The 20,744-nt window shown below is 44.7% G+C and overlaps 1 protein-coding gene across 3 annotated transcripts; it reads right to left on the bottom strand.

The window, feature by feature from the left end:
* Nucleotides 1-2,440: 2,440 nt before the first annotated feature.
* CLNS1A (chloride nucleotide-sensitive channel 1A) lies at nt 2,441-20,426 on the bottom strand. Of its 3 annotated transcripts, none has more exons than XM_070942984.1 (7): nt 20,266-20,426; nt 17,203-17,339; nt 15,919-16,023; nt 13,191-13,301; nt 9,199-9,372; nt 6,702-6,775; nt 2,441-3,342 (listed from the first exon to the last, which is right to left on the bottom strand). In XM_070942984.1, exons 1-6 carry the CDS (start codon nt 20,382-20,384, stop codon nt 6,708-6,710), a joined length of 714 nt encoding a protein of 237 aa, XP_070799085.1. In that variant the 5' UTR covers nt 20,385-20,426; the 3' UTR covers nt 2,441-3,342; nt 6,702-6,707. The 3 variants fall into 3 exon arrangements, with proteins under 3 accessions (XP_070799085.1, XP_070799084.1, XP_070799086.1); XM_070942983.1 differs by having other exon boundaries at nt 15,919-16,026; nt 20,266-20,409; XM_070942985.1 differs by lacking the exon at nt 9,199-9,372.
* Nucleotides 20,427-20,744: the final 318 nt, after the last annotated feature.

The raw sequence follows: 20,744 nt of genomic DNA, 5'->3' as shown, positions 1-20,744 counted from the left end.
GTTCTGGAAGCTAGCGTTATTTCCTTCCAGAATTTCTAATTTTGTTCTGTTAATATAAAACCGTTTCTATTTTGTTCTGTTCGTTAATTCCGTTAGGTTTTCCCCCCCTTTCCCGAATCGAACAAGGATGCTAACATTTAGAAAGAGCGAACGGTTCATTTCAGGAAAAACGCGAAATTTCCCACCCATTTTTAAGTTGGAAACAACTTTAAAGAAATTTGGGTCTTTTTGGACTTTTAAAAACACCTAATGTGAACTAGAGTTGATAGGATATTGCCTGGAAATACCCAGTATTTTTTTTTTTTTAAAGAACGTGTCTTAATATTTTTGGTGGATGGAAAACTTTTGGTGGGGTTTATTTTATTTTATTTTTTTGCCTGGTTTACATTTAAAGAACATTGAAGTGATCCTAAATTGCCGTCAGCTGTCCTTGAATTCCAGCTAAAGGATTTCTGTTCATGTTAACGGTTGTCTCCTTCACGATAATGGCGAAATTCGCGCTGTAATATTGTATATTATATGCATTTGAGATGTCGTCATTGTTGACGTGGCAAAACCGCTGCAGAAGCGAGGCATCAAAATATTCCTGCAGCAAATCAGGCAAAGGACGGGGAATATTGAGTTCTAATCTTTGCACTAATTGGATTAGAAACATCATCTTCAATTTCCCTTACTTTCCCTGCGAAACTTGAACGTGGCACGTCCCTTCCTGGAAAAATGAACCAAGCCTGAACAAAATCACCCACAACTTTACATAGTGGGATTAATATTGTCTTAAAAGAGTAGAAAATGGATTTATTTTCTTAATAAAGAATAGCTTACTTTTACAAACTCTTGAGAGTTTTTTTCCCCCTTCCCTAGACTTTAAACCCCCAATATTCACTCATTTCCATAATTCCATAATCAAGATTTGCTGCATTTCACATAATCGGAAGGCAGGACACGTAGTCCTCGACTTAGAACCGTTCGTTTAGTAACCGTTCGAAGGTCACTCAACGAAGAGTTTATGATGACAGAACGACGCTAAAAAAAGGAACTTAACGACCGTTTCCCACACTTGCAGCAACCCCCGTGGTCATGTGATCATCGTTCGGGCACTTGGTGACCGACTCGTATTTATGACGGTCGCAGTGTCCCAGGGTTACGTGATCTCCCTTTTGTGACCTTCTGACAAGCCAATGGGGAAGGCAGTTTCACTTAACAACCATGTTGCTAACTACATCCTAAGCTGCACATATGAGTAAGACCTTGTTTTGCCCCAGCTACGGACCCAAAGAACACAGCACACACAAAAATCTGTACAAACCTTAGTTTACTAAATTAAATCAGTATTTTTCAAACAAAGGCTGTTAATTAACTTTCTTAACAGCCTACAAGAATCCAAAGAATAAATAATCGTAATCTTACTGTGGTTGGCAGAAAGCCCACAAGCAATTTGCAGAGAACTAAGATCAAGACGTGAAGGAGAGTGAACTAAAGTTGTTCCCTACAAATTGCTTCAGTCGGCGTTCCTCCTTAAATAGGCTAAGGGAGTGGCCAATTAGCCCCAAGCCTTACTATTGAGGAGACCTCCTCCTGAGGAGCCACTCCTGCCTTTTGACAGCTTTGCGCGCCCGTGCATCGAGAAGAGGCTCCTCCTCTTCTTCCTCTTCACCCATGGAAGCTTCTGGAGGTTCTGAAGGCCCTGGCTGAATCCCCGCCTCTGGCATCGCATTTTCTCCAGCCTCCTTACTGTCCGACTCGAGTGCCAGCTACCCAGGCTGCTGGCGCAGCACCACCCCAGCCTCCTCGCTGTCGGAATCAGCTACTAGCTACACAGGCCGCTGACGGGCCACAACAGTCCTTGGCTTACAACTGATTGGTGAAATGACCAGTTACACAACAGACCCACCTGCCTCTCAAGGTACTTATGCCCTGGTTCTGAAGGCCACAACTCCACCGTCATATAACCACATTCCGACAACCATTGGTGGCCCTTTGCGGCGTCCTGCAAACCCCTTAGCCCCAATTTAAAACATTTTTGCTGAAAACCAGTGTTTTGCCAAAATCGGCCCATAGCGAACATGGGCTCACTTAATGACTGGGAAGTTTGCTTTATGTCAGCAAGGCCATAAAGACGGGTCTACTTACCTGGTGAGCCATGTTATGACTATCACGACTTAACGACCGTAAACTGAGGACTTCCTGTACCGTGGCTACTATAGAGATTGCGAAAGTAGAAATATCTTTTTAAAGATATTTTAATTTTATGATGTTTGTGTGTCTATATTTTTCTTGACTGTACACCGCCTTGAGTCCTACGGGAGAAAGGCGGTATAGAAATATAATAAATAATAAATAATAATAATAATAAAGCATCCAAATCAACACCAGCAACTTTTAACCTGAGCAGAAACGTGGGGAAAAAATGGAAGTTCCTGGCAATAAGCAAACTAAACCGTAAGATACAAAAATCATCTTTATTGAACTACATCATTTTCATTTATAGCAGAAATAACAAAAAGATTTTTTAATCTGGAGCGCAGAACCGTCTGCTTCGGTGCCAAAAACGGACTCCTAGAAACATTATATACGAGATTCTCGGAGAAGACGGGAGTCAATTCTTTGCAGGGTCCCCGCAATTTCCTCGACTTCATACCTCTGTTGTTAACTCTAGCCACCTTTGATAATAGAATAGTAAGATTCCTATTGTGTGAACCTGGCTGTAGACAAACAAGCATTAAAACATACGGGAACGACCCCTGGAACCCTCTAGAACAGTGTTTCTCAACCTTGGTAGCTTGAAGATGCTGGCTGGGGGATTCTGGGAGTTGAAGTCCATCCATCTTCAAGCTTCCAAGGTTGAGAAACACTGCTGTAGAATTTCTGTTCTAAGTTACAATTTTATTCCTTACCCTCTAGTACCTACAAGCGTGTCCAACCTTGGCAACTTTTTAAGATCTGTGGACTTCAAGTCCCAGAATTTTAAGACTTTGGGACTTTCGACTCCCAGAATTCCCCAGCATGTCAGCATGTCTGGCTGGCTGGGGAATTCTGGGAGTTGAAGTCCGCTCGTCTTAACAACTTGTTGAAATTGGACTTCCCTGCTCTAGTATATCGTGTAAGGGCTCTCCAATTGCAAGCCATAATTAATTCTCCGATCAGAGCCAAGATAAAACTTCCCCTCCTCTGTGTGTGTGTATGTTGCATCTATGTGCATGCAAAAAAAGTCAAATCATGTTTTATAAGCACAGCTACAAAACCATTTACAGTCTTCGTGTTTGGGTCTAATAAGAGGAACTCTGTTCATTCTTGTAACCTGGTCCGTCTTGGGGAATCTTGCTTTGAAGCGGCCAAGAGAATCTGAAAGACACAAGGAGACACGTTTCAGGAAAGAAAAAGAGAAAGAAGAAGAAGAAGAAAGAGAAAGAGAAAGAGAAAGAGAAAGAGAAAGAGAAAGAGAGAAAGAGAAAGAGAAAGAGAAAGAGAAAGAGAAAGAGAAAGAAAAAGAAAAAAAGAAGAAAAGAAAGAGAAAGAGAAAGAGAAAAAAAAGAAAGAAAGAGTCTGTAGTACAGTGGACTAAAACACAGTTATTAACATCTGCTGCTTGCAATTACTGCAAGTTCAAATCTCACCAGGCTCACAAGGTTGACTCAGCCTTCCATCCTTTCTAAGGTAGGTAAATTGAGGACCCGGTTTGTGGGGGCAATAAGTTGACTTTGTATAAATAAACAAAAGTATGAAGGCTATTGCTTAACGTATTGTAAGCCGCCCTGAGTCTCCAGAGAAGGGCGTATAAATTAAAGCAAAAAAAGAAAAAGAAAAAGAAAGAAAGACGGAGGGAGGGAGGGAGAAAAATAAAGAGAAAAAGAAAAAAAAAAGACTGAGGGAGGGAGAAAAATAAAGAGAAAAAGAGGGAGGGAGGGAAGGAAGGAAGAAAGAAAGGGAGGCAGGGTGAGAAGGAAGGAAGACAAAGAAGGAAAGACAAAGAAATAAAAAGAAAGGGAAGGAAGAAAAAGGGAAGGAAGAAAAGGAAAAAGAAAGAAAAAGAAAAAGAAAGAAAGAGAAAGAAAGAAGAAAAAGGGAAGGAAGGAAGAAAGAAAAAGAAAGGAAGAAAAGGGAAGGAAGGAAGAAAAAGGGAAGGAAGGAAAGAGGACGAAAAATAAAGAAAAAGGCAAGGAGGGAAGGAAGAAAAGGGAGGCATGGAGGGAGGGAAAGAAGGAAGAAAGAAAGAAAAGACAAAAATAAAAAGGGAAGGAAGAAAAAGGGAAGGAAGGAAGGGAGGGAAGGAAGAAAGAAGGAAAGAAAGAAAGACAGAAGGAAGAAAAGGGAGGGAAGGAAGGAAGAAAAAGGAAAAAAGGGAAGGAAGAAAGAAGGGAGAGAGAAGGAAGGAAGAAAAAGAAAGGGCAAGGAAGGAAGGAGGGAGGGAAGAGAAAGAAAGAAAAAGAAAGAAAGAAAAAGAAAGAAAGAAAGAAAGAAAGAAAGAAAGAAAGAAAGAAAGAAAGAAAGAAAGAAAGAAAAAGAAAGAGAAAAAAAGAAAACGGGTAACAAGAATGCAGCCTTACAACATAACGCACCCATCCAGCACCAGACATCTCCTGACACAGTTTCCCATTAGTTTTCTTTTCAGGTAAGCTTTTTTCAAATAATATAAATATAAGTACTTTTGTTGCCACATGGAAACCGCTTCTGAATTTCATGCTTGATGTGGGAAAAAATGTAACTTTGACTTTGGGTTTTACAGATTAGACAGATAGATCTTTATAGAGATGACTTGTTTATATTATTATGGAAAAACAAAAAAGCTGTAATTCGAAGTTTTATTTTACTATAACAAAGTGAAGTCGGAAGTCAATGCTTTTTTCTTTCTTTTTCCTACCCTTCCCCACTTCCCTTTCCTCTTTCCCTTCCTTCCTTCATGTTCCTCTTTTTACTTTTATATTTTATAATACTTAATAATTTAATAAAAAATGTTTGAAAAAAGAAAAGCTCAGAGTGTAGAATCCTAGCAGTTTCGAAAACCTGCACGTGCGAGTAGATTAATAGGTACCACCGGTGGGAAGGCAACAATGTTCCATGGGCCTTTGCCATACAGGTAGCCCTCGACTTACAACAGTTCATTTAGTGACTGTTCGAAGTTACAAAGGCACTGAAAAAAGTGACTCAGGACCATTTGTCATACTTAACGACCGTCGCAGCATCCTCCCCGTGGTCACATGATTAAAATTCGGATGCTTGGCAACTGCCTCATATTTATAACAGTTGCAGTGTCCCGGGGTCTCGTGATCCCCTTTTGTGCCCATCGGACAAGCAAAGTTAATTAATTAATTAAATTAAAGCAAAAAAAAAAAAAAAAAAGTCAACGGGGAAGCCGGATTCACTTAACAGCCGTGTTATGAAGTTATTGTCGGTGGCGTTTCACTTAACAACAGAGGCAAGAAAAATCGTAAAAGAGGGCAAAGCTCCTTTAACTAATGTCTCATTTAACAAGAGAATGTGGTCGTAAGTGGAGAACTTGACAAGCCCTCCACTTGTAGTCCTCCACTTACAACTGTTTGTTTAGCGACCATTCAATGTTACAACGGTACTGAAAAACAATGTGACTTATACTTATGACCGTCACGGATCCTTCATAGTGAGGTGAACAAAATTCAGGCAGTTGGTGCGTAGGACGGTCGCACTGTCCCGGGGTCACGAGATCCCCATTTTGCGACCTTCTGACGAGCAAAGTCAATTGGGGCGGGGGGAGCTGGATTCACTTAACAATCAAAAGATTTTTCAACCCTGAAGCGAGCCTGGCTAAGACCATCTTTCATGATTGCCACAAGGCAAAGGGGGAGAAAGGACGGGGAGAATCTTAGATAGTTTGGCCTGGCCGTCAAAATAAAAAGTTTTCCTGTGGGAACCAAGGTCATTCCAAGAGGTGGCTGAGAAAAGGAGGAGTGGAGTAACCAGGCAACCTGCCAGCACCACTATTGGACAATGTGACCGATGACCTGGGGGGGGGAAGGGGGAAATAACCCTAACCCTAAAAGAGGGTGGAAACATCGGTGCGTCTTCTACACCGAATACGGCCATTTTTGGCCTCCCAAAACCCTGCCCCGCGTGTCCCGTTTTTGCCAAAAATGGACCCGTTTTTTTTGCAAAAATGGGATGCGCAGAGGGTTTGGGAGGCCTGCGGAGTGCTCCTGGGGGCTGGGGAGGGCAAAAACGGGACACGTTTTCATGAAAAAGGGCCCGTTCTTCGCAAAAACAGGATGCGCAGAGGGTTTGGTAGGCCTGCACAGTGCTCCTGGGGGTCGGGGAGGGCAAAAAACAGACGCGCAGAGGCCAAAAAACTATTTTTTTTCTTGTTTTCCTCTTCGAAATCTTGGCGCATCTTATACACCAGTGCGTCTTATAGTCCGAAAAATACAGTAGGTGAAAACAAGAACTTTCAGAGTCGGTTTTTACCAGACACGTGCCAATATGATGTATCCGATAAATTGTTCTTTGAGGAATCTACCTGCCTCGGAGTTCTGCTTTCAATGGGTGCATTACTTGGAACGGTGACAGGATTCACTTAATAGCTGAAAAGCAGAGGGTTAGGGTTTTTAACTGGATTATTTGTCCAGTTTTTAATGGGATTATTTGTCCAAACTGGATATACTGTTCTGAGCTAAAGCAAGGAAATGAAGCCAGAGGCTCAACAGGAGGAGGGTCAACCTGGCCATCGTTCCTACCTTCCTTTAATGATCAACATCGGCATCTTCAAACTGTCCCGTAACTACTGGGGCCGCGTCGACTTCCATTCCATCTGAAAGCAAAAACAGCAACGGAATTGTCATGGCCCCCGTCGGAGTCTAAATCATGAAACTCGAGCTAAGCTTCAAAAGAAATCCAGTTATTTATTAAGAGCTTCATGTCCGCACGTTCCCAAATGAAGCCAGCTCTGACCCTATGTAATTTACCCTCCAATTATGACCTTGTTTCCCCCCTCCCCCCAGGGTGTGTCATCAATCACATTCGGTTATAGGTCACTCCCCTCGGCTGCTGTAAGTAACCCTGGGATACAGCCTTGAGAGAGATAAGCATGAAACAGAGATGAGAGGGTGGCTCACTTGGCCTTGGAGGAAACTGGGGAAGGGCAGACTCAGTCCGGGTAAGGCTTTTCAGGATTTATTTATTTTATTTATTTATTTATTAAATTTTTATACCGCCCCCTCTCCCGAAGGACTCGGGGCGGTGAACAGCCAAAATTAAAAACACACAATACAAATATTAAAATGCATTAAAACAAAATTAAATTATCTTAGGCTTCTCCAATTTAAAACCCCGTTACCCATAAAATTCACCAATTAAAAATTTTTTAACCCAGCCCGGCTTGCTGAAATAAAAAAGTCTTCAGGGCCCGGCGGAAGGTCCGGAGATCCGGGATTAGTCGTATCCCTGGGGGCAGCTCATTCCAGAGGGCGGGTGCCCCCACAGAGAAGGCTCTTCCCCGGGGGGTCGCCAGCCGACATTGCCTGACAGACGGCACCCTGAGGAGACCCTCTCTGTGGGAGCGTGTTGGCCGGTGGGAGGTTATCGGAGGCAGAAGGTGGTCTCGTAAATAACTGGGTCCTAAGCCATGGAGCGCTTTGAAGATGAGAACCAACACCTTGAAGCGCACTCGGAAGACCACTGGAAGCCAATGCAGCTCGCGCAGGAGAGGTGTCACGTGGGAGCGCCATGCCGCCCCCATAAGTACCCGCGCGGCCGCATTCTGCACCAGTTGGAGCCTCCGAGTGCTCCTCAAGGGGAGCCCCATGTAGAGAGCATTACAGTAGTCAAGGCGGGAAGTAAGGCCTGCAGACAGGGAGGAGCAGGAGAGACAGAACTCAGGAGAAGAGCAAGGATCATCCTCTCCTGATCCTAGAGCACAGAGAGAAGAAAGAAGCGAGAACAACGCAGACTGAGCTGGTTAGGAGGGAGGAGTGTGCCCTGCCCCCCTTCACAAGGCACACCTGGGGACTGAGCTGTAAGGAGGTGCTGATGGGAGGGGAATTTGTTGGTTCCCCTAGCACATATGTGCTAGTCGTTCCCAACTCTAGGGGACGGTACTCATCTCCGTTTCAAAGCCGAAGAGCCAGCGCTGTCCGAAGACGTCTCCGTGGTCGTGTGGCCGGCATGACTCAACGCCAAAGGCGCATGGAACGCTGTTCCCTTCCCACCAAAGGTGGTCCCTATTTTTCTACTTGCATTTTTTACCTGCTTTCGAACTGCTAGTTTGGCAGGAGCTGGGACAAGTAACAGGAGCTCACCCCATTAGGCAGCACTAGGGATTTGAACTGCTGAACTGCCAACCTTTCGATTGACAAGCTCAGAGTCTTAGCCACTGAGCCACCGCATCCCTTATGACGCCAGCTACTTAGGGGTAGGTAAATGCAGATTATTTGAGAAAATAAAAAGAATATTAAAGGCAGCAAGTAACTTCTGTTCCAGAACCTTCTGTAATTCTGTCCACTTATAGGGCACAAATAATTCAGGTAGTCCTTGACGTAATAATCGTTTGTTTAATGACTGTTCAAAGTTACAAGGGCACTGAAAAAAGGGACTTATGACCGTTTTCCACACATACGACCATTGCTGCATCCCCGTGGTCACGTGATCAAAATTCAGACGCTTGGCAACTGACTCATATTTATGATGGTTGCAGTATCCTGAGGTTATGTGATCCCCTTTTACGACCTTCTGACAAGCCAAGTGAATGGGGAAGTCAGATTCACTTAACAACCATGTTGTAAACTTAACGACTGCAGTGATTCATTTAACAACCATGTTATAAATTTAATGACTAGTGATTCACTTAACAACCGTTATAAACTTAACAACTGCAGCGATTCGCTTAACAACCGTGTTATATACTGAACGACTGCAGCGATTTGCTTAACAACCGTGTTATAAACTGAACTGCAGCGATTCGCTTAACAACCGTGTTATAAACTTAACGACTGCAGCGATTTGCTTAACAACTGTTATAAACTGAACGACCGCATCCCAATCCCGATCATCAGATGGAAGCGGAGTTAGTTGAAAACGATCAGGCGGATTTCTCTACTACTCGACACAAGAAGAGACTTGTGTGGAACGGCAAAAATCGCTTGCTGAGTTTGGAGGCGCCTGCCTTAAATCCTGACGGGAAACGGCCCTTCAAACATTCCAAAATCGCCCAAGAAAAGCCGCAAGCTGAATTCGTACCTTCAAAGTCCCTCAGAGTATCTTCCGTTCGCACCCCAGCCATGTGGTACTGAGTGCTTATGGACTGGGCCAGCATGCCCTCCAGCCTTTCCAAAGTCGCCTGACCCTCGGCTGTTAAACGTGACAAGCCTTCCTCGTACGTGTAGAAGGACGGGATATCGCCTTGACCAATTTCTGTGCCAAGAACAAAATCCGAAATGCAGGTTAGCCTTAAAGCAGGGGTCCCAAATTTGTGGGCCGCGGCCTGATTACCACTGAGCCACGAGTGGCCGGCCAGAGGACGCACGTCCATATGGCCCCACTTGCGCAAGCTGTTGTGGCCTGTCGCGCCGCGAGCCTCTCCGGCAGCTGAATCAGAGGAGGAGGAGGAGGAGCGTGGGAGTCAAGGTCAGCATCAAGGCAACGTGAGAGCTCCAAGGGGGAAGAGGGACTGGAGCTGGCAGAGAGAGAGAGAGAGAGAGAGAGAGAGAGAGAGAGAGAGAGAGAGGGAGGGAGGGAGGGAGGGAGAGGGAGAGGGAGAGGGAGGCAGAGCCTGGGCCGTCTGTCAGCCCTCAGATGGAGAGTCAACAGCCCCCAGGCCTGGAGGTAGCTGATGAGGAAGGGGAGGAACAGCTGGGTCCAGTGCCTGACATGCAGATGCACAGAAAGCAGAGGAGAGGAGAGCAGTGGAAATCTATGGGCCGGTCCTTGGGACAGAAGAGCCACTGCTGCTAGCAAAACCCCACCCTAACTCTGGGGATAAAAGGCAGGGGGCCGAGATGAATAGATGTGGCAGACAACTATTCATCTTCCGGCTGGCCGGACTTGTTAGCCTGCGGTGAGAACTTTTTGCCGGGGCTGCCGGCGCTCCTAACACTGTTAACTTCAGAGGGTTTGTCATTTGGGGAGCTGGGTCAAAACACGAGCGTTGCCGTAAGTATTCACGGTCCCATTCACGCGAGCCTCATTGCTCGCAGCCCCGCTCGCACGACTGTCACTGTGCAGGCATAAAACCATCCCCTCTTTTCCCCCTCCCACTGCTCTGGGCCGCCAACCTGAAAAGTTTGGGGAACTCCACCTTAAAAGAGAACCCAACAGGGTCTGGTCACGTGATCAAAATTCAGATACTGGGCAATTGACTCGTATTTATGACCGTTACAGCGTCCCGGAGTCAGGTGATCCCATTTTGCGACCTTCGGATGAGCAAAGTCAATGGGGAAGCCGGATTCACTCAACAATCATGTCACTGACTTAACAACGGCAGTGATTCGCTTAACAACTGTGGCAAGAAAGGTCGTAAAATGGGGGAAAAGTCACTTAGCAAATGTCCCCCTTAGCGACAGAAATTTTAGCCTCAATTTATCGTTGTAAATCCAGGACTACCTGTATTACTTTCCGGGAATTATCAAGTCACCTGATTCTATTACCTATATTTGTGGTGACGGCCGTTCAGCTAATGGCGCAGTCATTAAGCAAAAACCACAGTCATTAAGTGGACACTGCAGTTGTTAAGAAACTCTGTTTTTCCCAGTGGACATTGTTTGCCAGAAACTCGAAGTCAACATCAGAAGCTAGTAAAACAACATACAAAGGCACATGACCTTAGAGCAGTGTTTCTCAACCTTGGCCGCTGGACGAGGTGCGGACTTCAAATCCCAGAATTCCCCAGCTGGCTGGGGAATTCTGGCAGTTGAAGTCCGCACCTCGTCCAGCAGCCAAGGTTGAGAAACAGTGCCTTAGAGCATGGCAAACCGCCATAAATCCAAGCCAAGCGCCCACAATACGATCACATGACCCCCCCGGACCAAGGGGGTGTTTGGAAACATTCAAAGAGGTCATAAGTAGCTCTGGGAAAGTCCGTAACTTCAAGCAGTGAGTAAGCGAGCAGTCGTTAAGTGAGGACTACCTTCCAGACTAAAACAATGATTAATCAATGAATGTCTGGAGATTCTCCATCATCCGTGGTTGCCCCAAAGGTGCTCTTTTTCAAGAGGTAAGTGGACTTCCTTGGTTTTTCTTTGAAGACGTTTCGCTTCTCATCCAAGAAACGTCTTCAACTCTGACTGGATCAGAGGTGGGTTTCAGCAGGTTCTGACCGGTTCTGGAGAACCGGTAGCGGAAATTTTGAGTAGTTCGGAGAACCGGTAAATACTACCTCTGGCTGGCCCCCTCCCCGTCTATTCCCTGCCTCCTGAGTCACAGCTGATCGGGAGGAAATGGAGATTTTGCAGTATCCTTCCCCTGGAGAGGGGAGGGAATGGAGATTTTACAGCATCCTTCCCCTGGAATGGGGAGGGAATGGAGATTTTATAGTAGCCTTCCCCTGGAATGGGAAGGGAATGGAGATTTTACAGTACCCTTCCCCTGGAATGGGGAGGGAATGGAGATTTTACAGTAGCCTTCCCCTGGAGTGGGGAGGGAATGGAGATTTTACAGTAGCCTTCCCCTGGAATGGGGAGGGAATGGAGATTTTACAGTAGCCTTCCCCTGGAATGGGGAGGGAATGGAGATTTTACAGTAGCCTTCCCCTGGAATGGGGAGGGAATGGAGATTTTACAGTAGCCTTCTCCTGGAATGGGGAGGGAATGGAGATTTTACAGTAGCCTTCCCCTGCCATGCCCACCAAGCCACGCCCACAGAACCGGTAGTAAAAAAATTTGAATCCCACCATGATGAGAAACGGAAGGATTTATATTCCTTGCAGTCATCTGGTCATTTGCATCCTTTTTGAGGATCGTTGAGGCCACTTGGAGGTTTGTCTGTCTCCTCAAGGTCACCCAAGCGGTGCAAATGGGTGTAGAGCAGTGGTGGGTTACTACCAGTTCATCCCAGATCGGGCGAACCTGTAGCGGTGGTGGGAAGCTCCGCCCCCCCGCCCGGACGTCTCTGCGCATGTGCAGAAGCGTTGCACCCGCCCACCCGCAAATGAACTAGTAGCAACCGAAATTGAACCCCAACTACTGGTGTGGAGCCTTCTTTGAACTGCTGAAAGGATTCTTGTGGAACTGTAATTTCTGCGGGATGTTCTAACAATTCCAAGAAGGCTCCATACCCATTTACACTACTCAGGTGACCCGGAGGACACAGACAAACCTCCAAGTGGCCTCAACGGCCTTCTAAAAGGATGCAAATGACCAGCTGTCTGCAAGGAGTATCAATCCTTCCATTCCGCACCATCCAGTCAGAGCTGAAGAAGCTTCTCGGATGAGAAGCAAAACATCTTCAAAAGAAAAAAAACCCAGAAAGTCCACTTGCCTCTTCAAAAAAAAAAAAAGGTCATTTGGGTTAAAATTTTTAATTGGGTGAATTTTATGGGTAACGGGGTTTTAAATTGGAGAAGCCTAAGATAATTTAATTTTGTTTTAATATATTTTAATATTTGTATTGTGTGTTTTAATTCTGGCTGTTCACCGCCCCGAGTCCTTCGGGAGAGGGGGCGGTATAAAAATTTAATAAATAAATAAATAAATAAATAAATCAACGAACCTTTTTTTTTTCTTTTTCTTTTTGGTAAGGATACAAAACTGCCAGTTAATGGGGCCTAACCTGGATCAAGGTCAACAGGGAACAGGGTGGATAAAAATCAATGATTTTTTTTAAAAAATCAAGAAAATCAGTTTTTTTTTATTTAAATTGGATTTTTTTGATTTTTATCGAATTTATTTTAATAAAAAACTGTTGGGGTAAAAATCTATCGTAAGATAATTTTCTATTTAAGATACATAAATAATTTAGTTTATTCAGCATGAAATGGAGCTTAGTTATGTAGCAGGAGGCTGTATATTCTGCAACACTGGGACTATCGGTGAGTCAACAGCGGGTCAAAGGAGTAGCAGAGATGACAGTTGCTCTTTAACAATTATGATTTAAATCGGGTTGATTTAAATTAAGCCTTTTTTACTAGTGATTTAAATCATGATTTAAATTGTGATTTAAATCAACTCGATTTAAATCAATTCTACCCTGATGGGAAATGATGGCACATTGATGGCACGCCAATCCCACCCACTCACCGTGAGCCTCGACGTCATATTCCTCGCCATCGTAATTGCCGTTGGAGTCTTCGTCCTCCGGGTCGGGGTGCAGGGCCTGGCATTCGCACATGGCAGTGAACATGGCTTCCACTAAGGTTAAAACACAGGTGCAAAATTGACTTCGCTCGGAGGCTGCTCCATAAACGTATTGTCAGCCTCCGCTCTTTCATAGCTTACTTGCTCGACTGCTATAAAATGGGAGGGAGCTATTGGAATTCTTGGGAGGGGGGAAGCGAGCTGGAGGAAAACGAAAGTAAAACTTTGGATGATTTATGCTGGACTGTTGTAGGGGGGGATGCTTTCTATATGTGATTTTTCGCGCCTTTGCTTCAGATCTTGCTTTTCTTTTGACTGCATTCAGTTCTTATCCAGTAAAAGTTACCTTTCTCTATGAAAATGGAGCCGGGGGTTTTCTTTCTTGGATAATGAAAGGAGGCCGTCCTGACACTTTTTTTTCCAGACATTTGACAACTGACATGTGTTGATGACGATTGCCACGTCCCGGGGTCACGGGATCACCTTTCGTGACTTTCCCAGCTCGTTTCTGACAGTCAATGGGGATTGGGGGGGGGGAGAGCCAGATTTGCTTTTTTTTATGCACTATTTTTTTATTGAAAAGTTTTACAAAAAACAGCCAGATTTGCTTAATGACCAAACGATTCACTTAACAACTGCAGCGATTTGCTTAACAGTTGTGGCAAGAAAGAGCTTAAATTTTGGGGTCGCTGTTCACTTAAACCACTGTCTTGCTTAGCGGTGGAAATTTGGGGCTCCACTGTGGTCGCAAGTCGAGGACTACCTGTAGTTGCCCCGTGGGCTTAAAATCTACGAAGGAGGAGGATATATCAAGAGTTATAGCATTTGCTTGCCAGTTAAGATGGGTGCCAGCAAGAGAAGGTGAGTTCTAGTCCTACTTTAGGCATGAAAGTTGGCTGGGTGACTTTGGGCCAATCACCAGGAGATGGTGAGTTCTAGTCCTGCCTTAGCTATAAAAGCTGGCTGAGTGACTTTGGGCCAATCACCAGGAGACGGTGAGTTCTAGTCCTGCCTTAGTTATAAAAGCCAGCTGGGTGACTTTGGGCCAATCACCAGGAGACGGTGAGTTCTAGTCCTGCCTTAGCTATAAAGCCGATGTCAGTCCTGGAAGCCATCTTTTACTTTGGATCTTCAGGGCTGCCACATTTACTGCTGTGGGAAACTGGGAGGGGGGGGATTGTATGGAGTAGGGGAGATATCTAGCCATAATAACATTCTTTCCTCTTGAGAGTCAAGGACATCCTGCCCTGCATCTGGAGTAGTGTGACTGGGAGGCAGACTGGGACGGTGCATTGATTGGACCGTGTGATGGACATTTGGGAGCAGGGGAAGGGATTTGGGCTTTCTTTTGGGTGGGGAAAACCTGGAAGCTTTCAGATCCGGGTTTTCCCAGATGTGCCAATATGACATCTCTAATAAAATGGAACTTTGAGGAACTTCTAGCCTCGGAGTCTTCTTTCGTTGGGGGAGTTACTTGGAACCCTGGCAGCTAGCTGGGTGACTTTGGACCAATCACCAGGAGATCTTGAGTTCTAATCCCGCCTTAGGCATGAAAGCCGGCTGGGTGAGTCTGGGCCAATCACCAGGAGACGGTGAGTTCTAGTCCCGCCTTAGGTATGAAAGTTGGATGAGTGACTTTGGGCCAATCACCAGGAGACCTTGAGTTCTAATCCCGCCTTAGGCATGAAAGCCGGCTGGGTGAGTCTGGGCCAATCACCAGGAGACGGCGAGTTCTAATCCTGCCTTAGGCATGAAAGCCGGCTGGGTGAGTCTGGGCCAATCACCAGGAGACGGTGAGTTCTAGTCCCGCCTTAGGTATGAAAGTTGGATGAGTGACTTTGGGCCAATCACCAGGAGACCTTGAGTTCTAATCCCGCCTTAGGCATGAAAGCCGGCTGGGTGAGTCTGGGCCAATCACCAGGAGACGGTGAGTTCTAGTCCCGCCTTAGGCATGAAAGCTGGATGGGTGACTTTGGGCCAATCACCAGGAGACCTTGAGTTCTAATCCCGCCTTAGCTATGAAAGCCGGCTGGGTGACTTTGGGCCAATCACCAGGAGACTCTTGAGTTCTAATCCCGCCTTAGCTATGAAAGCTGGCTGGGTGACTTTGGGCCAATCACCAGGAGACTCTTGAGTTCTAATCCCGCCTTAGCTATGAAAGCCGGCTGGGTGACTTTGGGCCAATCACCAGGAGACTCTTGAGTTCTAATCCCGCCTTAGCTATGAAAGCCGGCTGGGTGACTTTGGGCCAATCACCAGGAGACTCTTGAGTTCTAATCCCGCCTTAGCTATGAAAGCCGGCTGGGTGACTTTGGGCCAATCACCAGGAGACTCTTGAGTTCTAATCCCGCCTTAGCTATGAAAGCTGGCTGGGTGACTTTGGGCCAAAGTCTCTTTCAGCCCAACTCACCTCACAGGGTTGTTTTGGGGAAAATAGGAGGAGAAAGGTATACTTGCTTATGTTTGCCACCTTGAGTTATTTGTGAAAATAATAAAGGCAGGATATGAATGAATGAATGAATGAATGAATGAATGAATGAATGAATGAATGAATCAATCAATCAATCAATACATACATACATACATATGGGTTTGACTCTCTCCATCCCTCCTCTCATCCAGAATATAATCTCCAAGCCAAAACTAGTGTGGCCTTTTTTCCCCTACTTACACGCTGATTTGTCGCCGGGTACAAATCGGAATTCCGAGATGGGTTCAAGCTCATCGTCACTCTCCTCTTCTCCCTCCTCCGGAATGGGACTTTCTCTGGATTCTTCTACTAAGAAATCAAGAATGAAGATGCACATCAAGGAAACTGGCATTTCTGCCTCACTTCTCCAAGGAAGTAGGACCACCTGGGAGCTCCTGCTGCCATTTCCAGCGAAGACAGCTAATAGCCAGGGAGAATCATTAAAATCCAATTAACTGGGTGTAACTCACACTATTTTTGGTTTCTATTGTGAGGAATGAAAGAAAAAAGGGAGAGAAAGAAAAAGAGAGAAAGAAAGAGAAGGGCGGGGAGAGAATGAAAGGGAGAGAAGGGAGAAAAAAGAGAAAGAGAAAGAAAGAGGGAGGAAAAGAGAAATTAAAGAGAATAAAGGACTAGAAAAAAGAAAGAAAGAAAGAAAGAAAGAAAGAAAGAAAGAAAGAAAGAAAGAGAAAGGAAAAAAAGGAAGACGAAGGAAGGAAGCAAGCAAGCAAGCAAGCAAGGAGGGAGGGAGGGAGGGAGGGAAGGAAGGAAGGAAGGAAGGAAGGAAGGAAGGAAGGAAGGAAGGAAGGTCAGTCCCAAAGCTGCTTTTTCAGGAGGCCACTGGACTTTCTTGTTTTTCTTTGAAGACATTTCGCTTCTCACCCAAGAAGCTTCTTCAGCTCTGACTGGATGGTGGGAAATGGAAGCTGAAGAAGCTTCTTGGTTGAGAAGCGAAATGTCTTCAAAGAAGGTCCAGAAAGTTGACTCCTGAAAAAGCGCCTTTGGGACAACCATGACCTGGATGACTTGAGAATCTCCATAGACATCGATGGAGGCAAAGAGAAGATTCCAGAGAATAAAGGACTAGAAAAAAAAAGAGGTTGACTCAGCCTTCCATCCTTCTGGTAAACTCAGGACCCAGATTGCTGGGGGCAAGATGCCGACACTGTAAACTGGTTAGAGAGGGGCTGGAAAGCAGTGTGAAGCGGTATATAAATCTAAGTACTATTAGGGAAGGAGAGAGGGAGGAGATGGTGGCACAATGATTAAAAGGCAGTATTGCAGACTGACTCTGCCGACTGCCAGGAGTTCGATCCCGACCGGTTCAAGGTTGACTCAGCCTTCCATCCTTCCGAGGTGGGTAAAATGAGGACCCGGATTGTTGGGGGCAAGAGGCCGACTCTGTAAACCGCTTAGAGCGGGGCTGTAAAGGACTGTGAAGCAGTATATAAGTCTAAAGTGCGATTGCTAACTAGACCAACTTACCTTCAAACTTTGCATTCACCATGACGTACAAATGTTCCCACGGGTAGGTATTCAAGTCCCTGGAGATGGCATGTAAGCTTATGATGGGATAGTCCAATGAGAACCCAAGGCCTGAATCTGCTATCCATGACAGACGACTAAGAATGCAAAGCAACACAAAAAAAAAAAAAAAAAAGTTGTAACTGAGTTGATGAGAACAGAATTTAACACCAAACTACTCATACATCACAGTTCACATCGATCTGAGCCATAACAGCAGGGTGGATTTGATTTAAATCGAGTTGATTTAAATCACAATTTAAATCCTGATTTAAATCACTAGTAAAAAGGCTTGATTTAAATCAGCTCGATTTAAATCATAATTTTTTAAAGAGCAACTGTCATCTCTGCTCCTCCTTTGACCCACCGTTGACTCACCGATAGTCCCAGCGTTGCAGAATATACAGCCTCCTGCTACATAACTAAGCTCCATTTCATGCTGAATAAACTAAATTATTTATGTATCTTAAATAGAAAACGATCTTACGATAGATTTTTACCCCAAAAGTTTTTTATTAAAATAAATTCGATAAAAATAAAAAAAACCCGATTTAAATAAAAAATCTGATTTAAATTTAAAAAAATCTGATTTTTTTTATTTTTTTAAAAAAAATCATTGATTTTTATCCACCCTGCATACCAGTCACATATTTGATTATTTTTTTAAAGCTGCTACAGAATAAAACCTGGATCCAAGACACAGATGCTCATGGATACAGGAGTATCAGTCGGGATTATACAGAAGAGGGATTCAGTGCTGGGCCAGTCACCCTTTCTCGGGTCAACCAGCCTCACAGGCTTGTTGCCGCGGAGAAAATAGGAGGAAGAAACTGTGTGGTGTACGTTCTCCATCTTGAGTTATTTATAAAAATAATAAAGGCTGGATACAAATAAATGAAAAATTAAAAAAAAAAGATTTATTTGCCACTTTACATACCATCAAACCAATATAAAATAAAGTTATCCACCGGAAATCATTAGACTGTAACCATCTAAAACAGAAAGAGCTATAACAATGAATGATGGGCCTGGCAATTTTTACTATTGTTGTTGTGACCCAACTGCCAGGATCTCAGACACACATCTTTAAGGGTTTACACATTTTTCCACGTATATCCTGAGATCATTTAGGGCCATCATAGCTATTGTAGCTTAAAGGCAGAAGCAACCTGTGTTTCAATGACATTTACAGGTGGACACAGGTGGCCCGGCCTTCAAAGTCCAAGAAATCCCCAGCCAATACAGTGGATTCTGGGAATTGAAGTCCCATACATTTGCCAAGTTTGAACAATACTGAGTTAAACTGCAAGGATGCCACATGCTTGGACATTATGAGCTTCAAATATCTATCTATCTATCTCTTATCTATCTATCTATCTGTCTGTCTGTCTGTCTACTGTATCTATCTATCTATCTACCTATCTGAATTTTCTATATCATTTATCTCCCATCTATCTACCTCCCATCTATCTATCTGTCTATATTCCATCTATCTATATCCTCTCTATATCTATATCCTATCTATCTATCCATCCATCCATCCTTCCACATTCCATCTATCTATATATCCTAACTATATCTATATCCTTTCTATCTGTCTATCTATATCTGATCTATCTATATTCTATCTATATCTATATATCCTATATATCCTTCCTTCCTATTTATCTACCCTGTTTCCCCCTAAATAAGCCCAATTGGGCTTTTGAGCGCATGCGCTTTTGAGTGCATGGCAATAAGGCAAAGCGCTTATTTCAGGGTTCAAAAAAATAGGGGTCTTATTTTCAAGGAAACACGGTATCTATCTATCTGTCTGTCTGTCTGTCTGTCTGTCTATCATCTATCTATCTGTATTCTTTCTATATCGTCTATCTCCCAACTATCTACCTCCCATCTTATCTGTCTGTCTATATCCCATCTATCTATATCTTCTCTATATCTATATCCTATCTATCCATCCAGCCATCCATCTATATCCTATCTATCTATCTATCTATCTATCTATCTATCTATCTATCTATCTGTATTCTTTCTATATCGTCTATCTCCCATATATTTACCTCCCATCTATCTATCTGTCTGTCTATATCCCATCTATCTATATCTTCTATATCCTATCTATCCATCCACATTCCATCTATCTATATATCCTATATATATCCTATATCTATATCCTATCTGTCTGTCTATATCCTATCTATATCATATTCTATCTATCTAGCTATCCATCCATCCATCCATCCATCCATCTATATCCTATCTATCTATCTATCTATCTATCTATCATTTATCTCATCCATCTCATCTTTTATCATCATCATCTATCTATCTGTCTATCATCTTATCATCTCTTTTATCATCGTCATCATCTCTTTATCTATCTATCTCTCTATCATCTATCTTTTATCATCATCATCTATTTGTCTGTCTATCATCCATTATCTATCCATCCATCTATCTATTCTCTCTCTCTCTCCCTCATCCATCCATCCATCCTATATATATATATATCCTATCTGCCTGCCTGCCTGGCCCTTTTTATTTTTACAAATCAACTCAAGGCAGGCGGAGAACATACCCAACATCCTTTCTTCCTCCCATTTTCCCCACAACAAGAACCACCACCCTGTGAGGTGGGTTGAGCTGAGAGAGAGAGAGACTGGCCCAAAGTCACCCCATTATTACAATTATGATCTGATGAATGCAATTAAGCGACCCAATAGCAGCCTTTTGGGGTGGGGGTGGGGGGGACCACGTAGAAAACGGCATCCAGGGCGGTCCGTCCATTCTTGCCCATTGGAACTGCGATCCTATTGTGGCAGGAGGCGGTTTCCGAGCTGCAAGGGGCCCCATCTGGAGGGCGCCAGGTTGGAGAATCTGACCACGGATGAAATCCACCGGCCCGGCCTCCTCTTCCTCCTCCGAAAAAAAGGCCGATTTTAGGATGATTCCTCCGCCCTTCCAGTGGCAGGGAGTTCCGCAGGTCTCTCCTCGTTGTAGGTATATATATATATAGGCCCTCACCTCTCCGCGATGAAGAGGCTGCCGGTGCCCAGGCCGCGTCCCGCGAGCACGGCCTCCGTATCGGGTTGCCGCAGCCGGATCGCCTCGCTCGGCTCCGGGATGCGCTTCAAGAAGCTCATAGCGAGCGCCAGGCCTATCCCCGAGCAGGGAGACACAGGAAGTACAACCCGCCCCAGGATGACCCCAGACGCTCCGCCGTTTCCTTTCGCCGTCACCATAGAGGAGAGTGGGGGGGGAGAGAGAGAGCGCCCCGCGCGCCTATGGCTGTCACCATAGAGACGGAAGGACGGTGCTCCCCGGCGGCGATTGTGGCGGTGTCACGTGACTTTCTCCCCGCCTATTCTATCCCTCCTTCCCTCCATTTATCCCTCCTTCCCTCCCTCCATTTATCCCTCTATCCATTTATCCCTCCTTCCCTCCCTCCAATTATCCCTCTATCCCTCCCTCCATTTATCCCTCCCTCCATCTATCCCTCCTTC

The sequence above is a fragment of the Pituophis catenifer genome, unplaced genomic scaffold (genome assembly GCF_029215685.1).
Source record: "Pituophis catenifer annectens isolate HBS135680 unplaced genomic scaffold, rPitCat1.0.hap2 SCAF_4, whole genome shotgun sequence".
In the NCBI taxonomy this organism is placed as follows: Eukaryota; Metazoa; Chordata; class Lepidosauria; order Squamata; family Colubridae; genus Pituophis; species Pituophis catenifer.
This window is presented reverse-complemented; position numbering and strand designations above follow the sequence as displayed.

Bases quoted from the DNA above. Each gene is read 5' to 3' on its own strand.
- CLNS1A (XM_070942983.1), bottom strand. From the start codon at position 20,384: ATGAGCTTCTTGAAGCGCATCCCGGAGCCGAGCGAGGCGATCCGGCTG. The intron at 17,340-20,265 runs GTGAGGGCCTAT...TTGCATTCTTAG, and splicing joins AGCCTCTTCATCGCGGAGAG to TCGTCTGTCATGGATAGCAG. The intron at 13,302-15,918 runs GTAAGTAGGGGA...TTTTAACCTTAG, and splicing joins ACCCGGCGACAAATCAGCGT to TGGAAGCCATGTTCACTGCC.